General features: G+C 42.2%; 1 protein-coding gene across 12 annotated transcripts in view; it reads left to right on the top strand.

Moving 5' to 3' along the window:
• The window catches only part of VPS13D (vacuolar protein sorting 13 homolog D), a 283,384-nt gene that overhangs the window by 87,188 nt on the left and 181,046 nt on the right, over positions 1-15,150 (top strand). For all 12 annotated transcript variants that reach the window (XM_063785968.1, XM_001145053.7, XM_009448445.5 and 9 more), the window contains 7 exons: positions 489-754; positions 1,912-2,045; positions 4,223-4,378; positions 4,949-5,159; positions 6,118-6,192; positions 10,304-10,510; positions 12,503-12,592. In XM_063785968.1, coding sequence (XP_063642038.1) covers positions 489-754; positions 1,912-2,045; positions 4,223-4,378; positions 4,949-5,159; positions 6,118-6,192; positions 10,304-10,510; positions 12,503-12,592 — 1,139 coding nt within the window. The remainder of the gene's footprint in view (positions 1-488; positions 755-1,911; positions 2,046-4,222; positions 4,379-4,948; positions 5,160-6,117; positions 6,193-10,303; positions 10,511-12,502; positions 12,593-15,150) is intronic.

The raw sequence follows: 15,150 nt of genomic DNA, 5'->3' as shown, positions 1-15,150 counted from the left end.
AATTGTCTCCAAGGGCCAGGTGCAGTGGCCCACATCTGTAATCCTAGCACTTTGGGAGGCTGAGGCGGGAGGATCACTTGATCCCAGGAGTTTGAAGTTACAGTGAGCTATGATCGTGCCACTGCATTCCAGTCTGGGCAACAGAGTGTGACCCTGTCTCTTAAAAAAAAAAAGAAAAGAAATAATGTCTTCAGGGGAGCAAAACCATCTGATTGAGAACCACTGAGCTATACTATCTATGCTGCTTTCTTATAAAATGTTCCTTTTTGTTTAAAAATATGATTAACTTATTATACTGAATGTGTTATTAAACCAGTAATACACTGAACGTGTTATTCAACCAGTGTTCAAAGTTTACTGATACTCAAAGCAGGCAGTTTGGAAAATACTGGAATACCACCCGCCAAAACTGAGCAGTACATTTGCAGGTTATTGAAATAACCATGTTTCTTTTTCCCTATTTATTTTCTCCTGTCTTCTTTTTATAGATCTACCAAGGATTCCTCCTGCTTTACAGTAGTTCTCAACAATCTCCGTGTGTTTCTCATATTTGACTGGCTACTGTTAGTCCATGATTTTCTCCACACTCCCAGTGATATTAAGAAACAAAATCATGTTACTCCTTCTCGCCACCGTAACTCTAGCAGCGAATCTGCTATAGTTCCCAAAACTGTGAAGAGTGGAGTAGTTACCAAGCGGTCTTCCCTTCCTGTGTCCAATGAAAGGCACCTGGAGGTCAAGGTCAATGTAACAGGTGATTATATGTTGGTGTGATTCATTGGTGCTTAGTTTGGATGTTAGGCTCAATATCTGCCTTACAGGATGATTGCTCTTTTGCCTCCCATTTTTCACATGAGCACTTACACATTTGCCTCTTTTACAGACCTGCAAGCATCAGAGGTCTTGGCCTCCATTTTCAGGTGGGAGCTGCCTGGCCCACTGAAGACTGCGGGGTCGCTTGTCCCTGTCCCCTGCCTGCCTAGTGCGTGTGCCTGGCCCGAGCACCCGCCTGGGCAGTGGTCTTTTTTTTCCAGTGTACAGTCTGTCTGCAATTTGCAGTTTGATCTTTAGGGCCCTAACAGATGTGCTTTATGGAGTTTAGGCAAGTTTCGTATGTGAAAACCTCAGTTTTGAAGATAAGTAAGTGAGGAGATTTTTATTTTCATTACAAAAAGAATATTTTTCTTTGTATAGATGAATTTACTATGGCATTTGTTGACTAGCGAACTCATCTAGTGCATCTGTATGTATTTGTGTATTTATTGTTATGTTTCTGATACCTGTACCTGCTTCTCAGTGATTTTGATGAAGCTGGCTAGCACAATGCGTTTTACATGAGTTCAGTTACAAGCTTGATCTATATATGGTTTTTGATAAAAACACAGTTTAAAGCAGAGTGAATTTACTACTAAATATATACACATAAGTTGAAAACGTACTGATTTCAAAAATCTCGATATTAAATTGGTCTGTTCTTTGTAAACAACCTTGTAAATAGCTACTTAGATGCATAGTGCCTGACCAGCATTAGTACCTGAGTCTTCTTCCTGGAATTTTCAGTCAGGTCATCACTTAGAGAAAGGATGATTTTGTGAACTTCTGAATATCTGCTAGCCCTCCCAGGAGAACTGGGGTGCAGTTTCTCTGTCTAGTTTAGAAATATTCTAAAGAGAGAATCACATCCCAGTCTTTCCTGCTGCTGCAGAGCTCTGTTGGTTCAGCTGCATGTGGCCAGATGCAGAGTATTGGTTCAGGATGACACTGTTAGTAAATGTCAGCAGACATTTTGGAGAAAAATCTTACTGGTTCGTGTTGTTGCCTGGTGGAAATGCGCTCGCTGCCTTGTTTGCAACAGCTTGGTGTTTTCCAGCTTCCCAGCTCTGGCTTGATTGACGACGTTGTCCTTTCCAGGTACGGAGTTTGTGGTCATTGAAGATGTGTCCTGCTTCGACACCAATGCCATTATTCTGAAAGGCACCACAGTGCTCACCTATAAGCCCCGGTTTGTTGATCGCCCCTTTTCAGGAAGTTTGTTTGGCATCGAGGTAAGAAGTCTATGTGTTGATCACGGCACTGCGTGTTGGCTCACGAGAAAAGCATCTGGAAGAGAATTTTACCTCTTAAACTTGCATTAGGGGAAGTAATTCATGAAATTGGAAGACCGTTGCCCTCTTCTCCTCTTTGTTTTCTCCCCAAATCTACCTGGCTATTCTAATGCATGAATTCAGTCTCCCAGTGTTAGGCTATAAATATGCAGAGGACATTTGCCTCTTTCTCTTACACCCTTTCTTCCTCAAGAAGTTCAAGGAGACTTTTCCAGTCCCCACTGCCCTGTCAGGCACCTTGTTGTGCCCTCTCGTTCTGCAGACCTCGTCCATGAAGGTGAGGCCGTGGGTCTCATTTCCCCTGCATCCCTCTCCTCACCTGGAGTGCAGCCCTGTGAAGAGCTAGGGCTTTGGGAAGGGAAACCTATTTATACAAAGTGCTAAGGATCTTATATGTTATCCTTTCAGGAATACCTGATCCATAAAAGGGCAGCTCTGCAGAGTCCTGCCTGGCTGAAAGGAGCGCATGGATAATAGTGGTGCTTTAGGCTCTCATGTCATCTCATGAAGAAGATAATTTGTGCTGGAGTGGCCTTTGTAGCTCAGAAATGTCATTATGCAATATTAGGCCAAAAGTGCTTTGTCTCTTGTTAAGCCATGGGGTGTGGGGACAGAAGGGGAACCGTGGCATGTTCTTGTTTCTATCAGATGTTTGTACTTGACTCATCTCAGCTCACATTCCCCATGCCGTACTGTTAGGATATTTGGTTGGGGTTCCTTTTGCTTTACGATCGGCCTTTTCATGCCCCTTTCTTTCCAGTGGTATTGCTCAAAGTTTGAAGGAATAAAACTTATTTTCACTGTTAGGAGTATATGGTTTATGGTTTTGAGACAAACATAGTGGAATAAAGCCTGTAGGGACTCTACTTCTTGACCACTTGTTTCTCTCTTGTAAAGAAACCTCCGTTTGAGAGGAAGGATTTGCATGCTGGTGTGATGTGAGTTGATCATGAAATTGCAATTCATCTGCCCTCCAAGCCACCACAATACTAGCTTTGAATGGAGAATCTTGCTGATTGATTAATGAACTGTCAGGTACAATTGGGTTTTGTGTAGCAGAAACCCCTGAAGGAAAAAGGAAAATGAAACTTTTCTGTTCTGAAGTCTTAGGACAACTACATGGCAAAATATTTGAGATTGCTGGAAACTCCTTTCAGTCCTGCCTTTGAGGCAGCACAGTTGGATCTGAATTTTAAGACCAGCTTGATAAATCATCGGGGGAGAATTTATAAAGTATGAATTTTGAATATGGCAAAGGACCTTGCTGTCACATGTTTTTCACAGCACTAGGATAGGTCCCAAAAAGGTGGTGGAGGGGGTGAAGAGGGTAAGAAGGACCCAAATGATTGCGCTTTTCTTTCCTCTGTGCTCTTCCTGAGCATGCAAAATAATTTGGTCCTAGAACTGGAGTCCTTTCTCGCTCTCTCCCTTCTTTCTCTCTCCCAATGAATGTATTTATTTTTTAACCTTTTATTATAGAACATTTCAAATGTATACAAAGTAAACAGAATAATATAATGAACTCCATATATACCTATCACCCAGCTTTAATAATATGTTTATTTTTAATTATGAAGATATTGTGAGGAGGGAAAATAATCATATATGATTTCTGATAGGTTATTTTGGTGTGTTTCTTTCCTTAAAGTTGGGGAGTAACATTATTTTGGGTTGTGTTTTCACTTTGTGTTGTAACTGTCTTCTTAAAATCCATATGGTCTTTTTTGTCATTTTTAAATGGCTGCAAATACTCCATTGAGTAGATGTGATATAACCTTGGCTGCTCTTAATTTTTTTTAACTATTAAATAATGGTTTAGTGATTTTTTTTTTTTTTTGCTAGTTCCTAGAGAGAAGTAGGATTACTGGATCAAAGGGTGTGAGATTTGTAAGGCTTTCGGGGTGTATTGCTAAACTGCCTTTTCCTCTGGGTGAACCACTGCGTGTGCTCTCGGCAGCGGTGGGGGGCTTCACTCTTCACAGTATTTATTTCAGCAGTTGTTATGGGTCTTGTGATAACACATGGCTGACTGCTTCTGAGATAGCCTCTTTGTGCTGGTAGTTGGACCCTTCCTAAATCAGACATTAATTCTCGCCATATTGCATTTCATTCTCTAGGTGTTTTCATGCCGACTAGGGAATGAGCATGATACAGCTCTTTCAATTGTGGATCCCGTACAAATTCAAATGGAGTTGGTGGGGAATTCTTCTTATCAAAATAGTTCAGGATTGATGGATGCATTCAATAGTGAAGATTTCCCACCTGTCCTGGAGGTAATGATGCAAAATCTGTGCAATACGTTGATATGCTCTCAAACACTGTCCTATGCAGGCACTCTTATTTGCTCTGAGCCCAACAACCTCTTTTTTTGTTTTGTTTTGTTTTGTTTTTTGAGATGGAGTCTTGCTCTGTCGCCCAGGCTGGAGTGCAGTGGTGCGATCTCGGCTCACTGCAAGCTCCACCTCCTGGGTTCACGTCATTCTCCTGCCTCAGCCTCCTGAGTAGCTGGGACTACAGGGGCCTGCCACCGTGCCCGGCTAATTTTTTGTATTTTTTAGTAGAGACAGGGTTTTACCGTGTTAGCCGGGATGGTCTCGATCTCCTGACCTCGTGATCGCCCACTACATGGTGCAGTTTTGTGACCATTTGACCTCATAGTTGAGACATCTTACCTTATGGTTATTAGTGCTTAATTTCAAGATCTTTGCAATCTTTTAAATGAGAAATTTGGTGCAGTATCTGTTGGACTTTTAGAAGTTGAAATAGGAATTACATCTGTAAGAGATATGGATGTAAAACCAATGCAGCTTTAAAAAATTGCTACCTTTTTTACATTTTGTTAGATTCAGTTACAAGCCCTGGATATCAGACTCTCCTATAATGATGTTCAGCTGTTTCTTGCCATTGCAAAATCCATCCCAGAGCAAGCTAATGCTGCAGTGCCAGACTCAGTGGCCCTGGAGTCAGACTCCGTTGGCACTTACCTTCCAGGTGCATCTCGCGTTGGAGAGGAAATCAGAGAAGGGACAAGACACACCTTAGATCCTGTCTTGGGTAGGTGTTTAACTATAAAACCCACTCAGTCTTGCTAATAACGCTTCTTCTTTTTGACTCTTAAAATTTTCTTTTGCACAACTAAATTGTACACAGTTTAATTGTATGTCATTAAGTATAACTGTAAATCCTAAGTATGACTCTCTCATTTTTTAAAATTTAAAAACAAACAAAACATCCCTAACCAACTACTCCACTATTTTTCCTCTTTCAGTTTTTTCCAGAGTTACCTGGATAATGCCAAAGTTGAGTTTTAAGCTTTGAGAGTTCTCCTCTGAAATTATATGAGTAACACTAAGTTTTATTTTTAAGCTTTTATTATTAATTTATTGGTTTATTTTGAGACAGGGTCTTGCTCTGTCACCCAGGTTGGAGAGCAGTGGTGTGATCATAGCTTATTGCAGCCTCAAACTCCTGGGCCCAAGCTATCTTCACTCCTCAGCCTCCTGAGTAGCTGGGAGGGACTATAGGTGTGTGCCATCATGCCTTACTAATTTTTACCTTTTCTTTTTAGAGATGGGGTCTTGCTATTTTGCCCAGGCTGGTCTTGAGTTCCTGGTCTCGAGTAGTCCCCCTGCCTTAGCCTCCCAAAGTATTGGGATTACTGGTGTGAGCCACTACTGTGCCCACCTCTAATTTTAAGCTGTTTAAAACACAGTCATGGGAAAATGTAGGGGCCAGATGGTGGAATGAAGGGGCCAGATGCGAAATAGACCTTCCCCCCAACCCCAATTCCTGGCCAGGACACCACTTTAAAAACACAGTCAATATGAGGAAAAGACTCAAAGATTTCAGGGTACACTTGATAGAATTCTCCAATTAGGAGTCCAGTTTTGCTTAGAGAAATGAAATGTTTTAGTCATGGGTTTTTTAATTTCTTTTCTTTTTTTCTAAAATTAGTTTGTAGATTAATTTACATAAAATTATTTATGAAAATTTTATGCTATTTGTTTCCTAGAGTTACAGCTGACTAGGCTGCAGGAGCTGGGATTCAGCATGGATGATTGTCGCAAAGCTCTTTTGGTGTGTCAAGGTAATTTGAACAGGGTTCTGTTACCCGTTGTTTATCTTGATGATATGCTTCCTTCCCATTTCCTCTCTTACTTCCACAAGGCGACTTAGAGAGCTGAGTGTGTTTGGAGGACGCTTTATGTGTCTTCTCTGGACTGCATATCATCTTAGGTCAGTAATAATAACGTCACCCAGGCTGGAGTGCAGTGGCGCCACCTCAGCTCACTGCAACCTCCACCTCCCCAGTTCAAGCCATTCTTCTGCCTCAGCCTCCTGAGTACCTGGGTTTATAGGCATGCGTCACCACACCTAGGTAATTTTTGTATTTTTAGTAGAGGTGGGGTTTCACCGTGTTGGCCAGACTGGTCTCGAACTCCTGACTTCAAGTGATCTGCCCTCTTTGGCCTCCCAAAATGCCGGGATGACAGGCAGCAGTCTTTAGTAGTGGATAAGAATTTGGGTTCTGAGGCCAGGTGCGGTGGCTCATGCCTATAATCCCAACACTCTGGGAGCAGAGGCAGATGGATCGCCTGAGGTCAGGAGTTCAAGACCAGCCTGACCAACATGGCGAAACCGCATCTCTACTAAAAATACAAAATTAGCTGGCGTGGTGGCTCATGCCTGTAATCCAGCTACTCAGGAGGCTGAGGCAGGAGAATCGATTGAACCTGGGAGGCGGAGGTTGCAGTGAGCTAAGATCATGCCCCTGCACTACAGCCTAGGCAACAGAGCGAGACTCTGTCTCAAAAAAAAAGGGGCTCTGGAGCTGGCTGACTGGGTTCAGATCCTTACTCTCTGCCACTACCTATTAATGACTTTGGGAAGTGGCTTTAACCTCTGTGAACCAGTGCTTCCTTATCTGTAGAAAGAAGATAAGAGGCTGCCTCCCTCAGAGATTTGATGTAAGTAAATGACTATATGCAAAGCACTAAGAAAGTGCTAGCACACAGCAAGTGCTCTATAAATGTTAACCACTGTTACTAGTGGTTGTGCTAATGGCGGTGATATTGATAATTATGACCATTTATTGAAGTCCTGTATGCCTATCTTTGTGTTTTCTTTTTGCATCCTCTTCACAGCCCTTGGAGGCAGACATTATTATTCCCACTTGAAATGAGGAAACCAGCTCAGATTGGTTAGGTAAAACTTCTTAAGTAAACTTGGTGGAGGTCACATCTTAGTCCCCTACGATGGACTTAAAGCCAGGTCTACCTGCCTCCTAAATCTGTGTTCTTTCTACTCCATCTCACTTCCTTTCCATCTCCATGTTTCCCTTTCTCTTCAAAAAGAGAAGTACAGCACAGGCTGCATTTCCTTCCATCTTTTTTTCCCCCTTTTTTTAAGAGACAGGGTGTCACTCTGTTGCCCAGGCTGGAATGCAATCATAGCTGTGGCGCAATCATAGCTCACTGCAGCCTCCAACTCCTGGGCTCAAGCAATCCTCCTGCCTCACCCTCCTTTCCAGTCTTTACACTTGTGTGCACTTTCTCTCTTTCTACTTCTCTTTTTTTTTTTCTTTGAGACAGAGTCTCGCTCTCTTGCCCAGGCTGGAGTGCAGTGGCGCGATCTTGGCCCACTGCAACCTCCGCCTCCCAGATTCAAGTGATACTCCTGCCTCAGCCTTCTGAGTAGCTGGGATTACAGGTGCCCGCCACCATGCCCAGCTAATTTTTGTATTTTTAGTAGAGACAGGGTTTCCCTTTTTTGTACAGGCTGGTATTGAACTCCTGACCTCGTGATACACCTGCCTCGGCCTCCCAAAGTGCTGAGATTACAGGCGTGAGCCACTGTACCCGGCCTCTTTCTACTTCTCTACCTACTGTGGACAGTATATCCAACACACACACATGCACACATTACATTTTTAATGTACTGGTAGATTCTGTTGCCAATACAATTTTATAGTCTTTTAAAAATATTTTATTGAATTATGATTGTAATTCTGTTATGATATACTTAATATATCAGCAGCATCTTCCCATGTCATTGAAATTATTTATCAATACTGATCTTTTTACATTGACTCTAAGGATATATTATAATTTACTTAATCATTCTTTACTTGTTATTCAATATTATACACACTTCTATGTAGTAAACATTTTTTGGTGTGAACTTTTGTCTATGTCTTTTAAGTATATCCTTGGTAGAGTGATCTATATTTTAAATACCAGACCAAAGGGTATAGATATATTTTTCAGGCTCTTTACTTGATTTCTTTTTTTTTTTTAATTTTTCTTTTTTAAAATTTTTTTTGGGGCTCTTGAATCGACAAATCTTTTTCTAAAAAAATTGCATCTGGGTTATTCCAGCCAATTTATGTGTGAAAAGGCTTGTTTCATGACATACTGGTTTACATTAACTTACCTTTTGGATTCTGAAAAAAATGAAGGTAGACCTAGTTCTCATGTGTTCTTGGTTTTGTTTTACCCAGTCATTAGTTTTTGGTTTAATTAATTTTATACCCCTTAATGTTTACTTTTCCTATGCTTTTTACTCTTTAACAATTCGAGCACCTTTTTTTTTTTTTAAATTAAAGTTCTGAGAACCTTTTGGATTTTTTTTTTTTTTTTTTAAATTTTAGATACTGGGTTTTGCTCTGTTGCCCAGGCTGGAGTGTAGTGGTGGCACAATGATCATGGCTCACTCTAGCCTCAAACTCCTAGGCTCAAATGATCCTCCCACCTAAGCCTCCTGAGTAGCTGGGACTACAGGATGCACCACCATACCTGGCTAATTTTTTAATTTTTTGTAGAGACAGGTCTTGCTATGTTGCCCAGGCTGGTCTCAAATTCCTGACCTAAAGTGATCCCTTGCCTAAACCTCCCAAAGCATTGGGCTTATAAGCATTAGCCACTGTGCTCGGCCTCTGTTTGGTAATTTTTTTTTTTTTGAGGCAGAGTTTTGCTCTTGTTGCCCAAGCTGGAGTGCAATGGTGCAATCTTGGCTCCCTGCAACCTCCACCTCCCGGGTGCAAGCGATTCTCCTGTCTCAGCCTCCCAAGTATCTGGGATTACAGGCACATGCCACCACGCCCAGCTAATTTTTGTTATTTTTAGTAGAGACGGGGTTTCACCATCGAGGTCAGGATGGTCTCGATCTCCTGACCTCATGATCTGTCCGCCTTGGCCTCCCAAAGTGCTGGGATTACAGGTGTGAGCCACTGCACCCGACCAGTAATTTTTATTTCTTTAGTAGATAAAACTTAATTCCATCAGTAATTAATATGATAATAGCAACTGATGTTTATCTGTAATGTAGATAATAGCAAATAATGTTTATTACACTCCAGGCTTCACTCTGAGAACTTTCCATGTACTCATTCTTCCCTCTTCCTGTCAGTCCTTTTAAGTGGGTGCTGTCGGGCACAAAGAGATCAAATAACTTGCCCAAGAGCCAGCAGCTGGTAAGGGCAGAACAGGACCTGAAGCCAGGCCATCTTGCTCTGGAGCCCATGCCCTCAATCATTTACACTGTCCCTGGTACTGGCCTCTGGTGACTTACAAGTATGGGGTGGCATTGCTTCTCTTTTCTTTTTTTGGGAGGAGGGGGACTTTAGCAACCGGGTTGTATTCAAGAGGCAATTAGTAATGGTTATATATTACACACATGCAGTTCTCGCATTGCTCTCTGTTCTCAAGGCATTTGCGATTGATTGAGAAGACACATTATACACAAAGTAAGATATTTGAGAACAATTACAAAGCAGCACATCAATATATTTGCAAAACTACATAGTGAAGATTAAGTGCTTAGGTACCAAGTGGCGCCGTGTCTGGATCCTCTCCTGTCCTCTTCTCTCCTCTCCTTCAACAGATGGCATGGTAGAGAGGGATGGCTTCCTGGAGGCATTTTGGGCCAGATCATGAAAGGTGTGGTAAATTTGAGTGGAAGGTGTGCAACAAAATGTTTGCTTAAAAGCAGGATTATTATTATGCTGGGATTCCCTCCCACCCCCCACCCCCACCACCCCCACCCTCCTTTTTTATTAAGTCCAAGAATACTTCTGGGATCAAGGCTCTCTTGGCTTCCCAGTAGGTCTCTAGAGAATTTTATTTTCTCTGTTTCCTCTGTGAGTGGCTAGGGTAGCTGTGGAAGCTGGTAGAACTGATCACTTCTTAATTTCTTTGAAGGCCAATTGAAAAAGGCAGCAAGTTGGTTGTTTAAGAATGCGGAACCTCTGAAGTCTCTTTCCTTGGCCTCCACCAGCCGAGATAGCCCAGGGGCTGTGGCAGCGCCATTGATCTCTGGCGTGGAGATCAAAGCTGAGAGTGTGTGCATCTGTTTCATCGATGACTGCATGGATTGTGATGTTCCTCTCGCTGAACTCACCTTTTCCCGTGAGTGTTGTCCTGGTTTTCAGATTCATCTTGAATATTTCCAGTCATTGCTGAATTATTTGGGGCCTTTTTTTTTTTTTTTTTTTTTTTGTCATTCATACTCTATTTAGTCATTTGGGTGAAATTTAGATAATAGTTTTACATATGTTTTTCATTATGTATGTTTTAAAGAAACTTTTATTTGCCATATGTGGCCTTCAGCCTATAGCTTGGGAATAGGAATGGTCTTTGATAAAATTTCCATTGTATTAACATCTCTAGCTAAATAATTCCTGATCTCTTCATTTTTCTTATCTTTTTATGTATCTAAAGATTGTAGTGAATACTGCTAGGCATTTAACAGATAAGCTCAGACAATAATGGTTCTGTTGTATTATCTCTTGAAAATCAAAAACAAGAATCTTACTAGAAAGTGCACTTCTGAGTCTCCACCACAGGGCCTTGTAAGGGGTAAAACACTGTTTATATGTGAGCTGTCCTTTGCTAGAGTGGGGACCAAAGTAGGAGTACTCTATCCTTTTTTTTTTTTTTTTTTTTTTTACCTCAAAGGTGAGGTCTTGTTTTGTTGCCCAAGGTTGGTCTCAAACGCATGGGCTCAAGCAGTTCTCCTGCTTCCCGAGTGGCTAGGATTAAAGTGGCCCACCATCACTTCTGGTGGGAGTACTTGATCCTTAAGTGCCTCACTGCAAGCAGTGTGAAGTTGAGGTCTTTTTTTTTTATGAGACAGAGTTTCGCTCTTGTTGCCCAGGCTGGATTGCAGTGATGCAATCTCGGCTCACCACAATCTCTGCCTCCTGGGTTCAAGCGATTCTTCTGCTTCAGTCCCCCGAGTAGCCGGGATTACAGGCATGTGCCACCATGCCCGGCTAATTTTGTATTTTTAGTAGAGAGAGGGTTTCTCCATGTTGGTCAGGCCTGTCTCGACCTCCTGACCTCAGGGATCTGCCCGCCTCAGCCTCCCAAAGTGCTGGGATTACAGGCATGAGCCACCGCGCCCGGCGAGGTTGAGGTTTTGAGGAGAGCACCTGAAAATCTCCCTACTCTGTTTAGTTTTAACTTTCCATTGTTTCGATCTTGCCAGCCTCTTCTTCCTTCAAGTAAAGTTTGCTTCTGGGGCTTGAATCTGGCCTCTTGCACATTACAGAGCTTGCCCTTTCCCTGAGCTTCTATCTAGGGCACCACCAGGGCTACTTGGTTAAAAGTGACAACTGGAATTTTGACTGTTTTGATGAATATCTTTTCTGCAGAGACTAATTAGTTGATTTCTTATTTTTCTATGTCAATCTTAACATTTTGAGCTAATATTTATCAGAACATGACTTCTCTAATCAGTCTGCCCTCTTATCATTATTCAGGTAGAAATATCTTTTTTTATTTTTTATTTTTATTTTTTGAGACAGAGTCTTGCTTTGTTGCCAGGCTGGAGTGCAGCGGCGCTATCTTGGCTCACTGCAACCTCCGCCTCCCGGGTTCAAGCAATTCTCCTGCCTCAGCCTCCCAAATAACTGGGATTACAGGCGCCCGCTACCACGCCCGGCCAGTTTTTGTATTTGTAGTAGAAATGGGGTTTCACCATGTTGGCCAGGATGGTCTCAATCTCCTGACCTTATGATCCGCCCACCTTGGCCTCTCAAAGTGCTAGGATTTACAGGCATGAGCCACCGTACCTGGCCAGAAATATCTTTTATGTTTCCACAGGCTTCAGGTACAGCTGGGTGCCAGGGCTGGCACTGTGGGAAGGCAAATGAGGTACTTGCCTCAGGCACAGAGTTTAAGAGGGTGCCAGAAAACTCAGTCATGGAGATAAATAATATCTCAGTGCCATATTTTTAAAAATTGATGCAAAAAATACATGATGAACAAAATATCAGAATGTTGTGTGCTCTCCTTTGCGAGTATTAGCTCTAATGTTTCTTTAATGTCATTTATCAGCAAAAGGCAGTTTTGGTTGCTCCTGCCCTGCCACTGCAGTAAGGTTTGCTTTCATTGCAGGTCTGAATTTCCTTCAGCGTGTAAGAACTAGCCCTGAAGGCTATGCCCACTTCACCCTTTCTGGAGATTATTATAACCGTGCTCTTTCAGGTCAGTATAAAGCATATGGTATCATGGGATTTAAAAAATAAATTTAAGCGTTTGCCTGGACCTATTGCTATGTAAATTTTACATGAAGGAAAGGGCAGGGGTGGGGTGGGACGGGGAAAGATGAAAAGCAAGTAGACTGCATAAACACAGAAAATAAGGATTTTCTGTTGTGCTAAAAACATATCTGATATGTTGCAACTAAAAAGATGTTTTCGGCTGGACGTGGTGGCTCATGCCTGTAATCCCAGCATTTTGGGAGGCTGAGGAGGGCGGATCACCCTGAGGTCAGGAGTTCAAGACCAGCCTGGCCAATATGGCGAAACCCTGTCTCTACTAAAAATACAAAACTAGCTGGGCATGGTGGTGGGCGCCTGTAGTCCCAGCTACTTGGGAGGCTGAGGCAGGAGAATCACTTGAACCCGGCAGGCGGAGGTTGCAGTGAGCTGAGATCACACCACTGCGCTCCAGCCTGCATGACAGAGCAAGGCTCTGTCTCAAAAAAAATTTAAAAAGTGATGTTTTTGTAGTTAATTTTTTTTTTGATCCTGCAGTTTGGCTCATTCTAGAATATGCCATTGCTTAATAGTGAAGGATCATTTATTTGGCCCTGAGAGTAGCTAAATTTCAAGGGAGATTTATGCCCACAAGCATTTTTTTTTTTTTTTTTTTGAGACCGAGTCTCACTGTGTCACCCAGGCTGGAGTGCAGTGGCACGATCTCGGCTCACTGCAACTTCTGCCTCCAAGTTCAAGTGATTCCCCTGCCTCAGCCTCCTGAGTAGCTGGGATTACAGGCGCTTGCCACCATGCCCAGCTAATTTTTTGTATTTTTAGTAGAGACGGGGTTTCACCAGGTTGGCCAGGCTGGTCTCGAACTCCTGACCTCAGGTGATCCACCTGCCTCAGCCTCCCAAAGTGGTGGGATTACAGGCGTGAGCCACTGCGCCCAGCCAAGCATTTTAAACCTCAAGTCCCTTCACTCCCCACTGGGTTCGTTTGTTTTATTAGAATCTACTGAGTCAGTGACACTATATATTCTGCCCTACCTACTCCCTAGAAAAAACAAAAACAAACAAATGAAAAACCACTGCTGATCAGAGCAGGCTATTTTTTGGGAGACGTAAACCTCAATAATAGCGCAAGCATTTTCAGGTTTCTTTCTTCCCATTTGAAAGACCAAGGTAAGAGCCTATACATACAGGTTGAAATTCAGAAGCCATAATATATTAGGGCCAAGTGGTTTGAGCAGTGAACTTTACCTTAAGAGAGCTGAAAGAAGGTCTCATCGGAATTGGTAGTAGGCATGGACAGAATAAGCAGAGTAGTGCTGGGCAGTCCAAGGTGTAAACCTCCGACGGCCTGCTCCCTTTAATTTCAGTAAGAAATTAAACCTCGATTTGTTGTGCTGCTGCTGAGTGTTCTAGAGTATTTATCACATTTAATTTTATGTTAGTTAACATATTCCCTCTGTACCAGACTCACTTAAAGCTAACACCCTTATTTCTTCATTGTTCAAAATGTTTCACTTTAGAATGTAATCCCAGCACTTTGGGAGGCCGAGGTGGGCGGATCATGAGGTCAGGAGATTGAGATCATGCTGGCTAACACGATGAAACCCCATCTCTACTAAAAAAAAAAATACGAAAAATTAGCCGGGTGTGGTGGTGGGCGCCTGTAGTCCCAGCTACTCGGGAGGCTGAGGCAGGAGAACGGTGTGAACCCAGGAGGTGGAGGTTGCAGTGAGCCAAGATCGTGCCACTGCACTCCAGCCTAGGCGACAGAGACTCTGTCTTAAAAAAAAAAAAAAAAAAAAAAAAAAGAATAATAGCCCAAGTCTTTCTAGCTGAGAGAAACTCTTGCATGTGGGAGCTATTTTTCTGAGAATCATTTGTTTTCTTAGGCCAAATATTGCTTACTTTTAAAGTTGTATGAACACATTCAGGTCACTAAATGTCAAATGGTGTAAGGAGACTAATGTACCTACTGTGTGTTACATACTGATTTGGATTTGTTCAGTGGCTGATTGTGTGAGTCTATTTAAAGATCTGTTAAAAATTAATTGGCTTTGAAAAGTTGAGTCTTTTAAGTCGCAGTGATGTACCATTTTTCACACCCAAGAGATTAGCAAAAATTAAGTGGGACACTACTAATTATTGGAAGATATAAGCCATAGTCCTTGCTATTAGAACTATACATTACTACCACTACTGTGTAAAACAATTTGGCATGACCTGGTAAATTTGAGTGTAAGCATACTCAACAACCCAGCAATGTGTTGCTTCTAGGTCTGTACCGTAGAGACTGTCTTGCCTGTGTGAACTACAGATGTATATAAGGCTGCTTATAGTAGTATTCCAATAGCAATAAAACTGGAATCAAGTGAATGTCCTTCAGAAGCAGAATGGATAAATAAATTGTATATTCATTATAATGCATGTTAATATTCAGTAGTGAAAACAATGTACCACGGTGACCTGCATCAATGTGACGTAGCAGTATGCTCAACAGTATGCTCAAAGACATATTGGTGAACAAGAATAGAAACTTGAAAAAGAATGC

Source organism: Pan troglodytes, chromosome 1, assembly GCF_028858775.2.
Source record: "Pan troglodytes isolate AG18354 chromosome 1, NHGRI_mPanTro3-v2.0_pri, whole genome shotgun sequence".
Classification (NCBI taxonomy): Eukaryota; Metazoa; Chordata; class Mammalia; order Primates; family Hominidae; genus Pan; species Pan troglodytes.
Note: the sequence above shows the minus strand (reverse complement) of the source record. Positions and strands in the feature narration are given on the sequence as shown.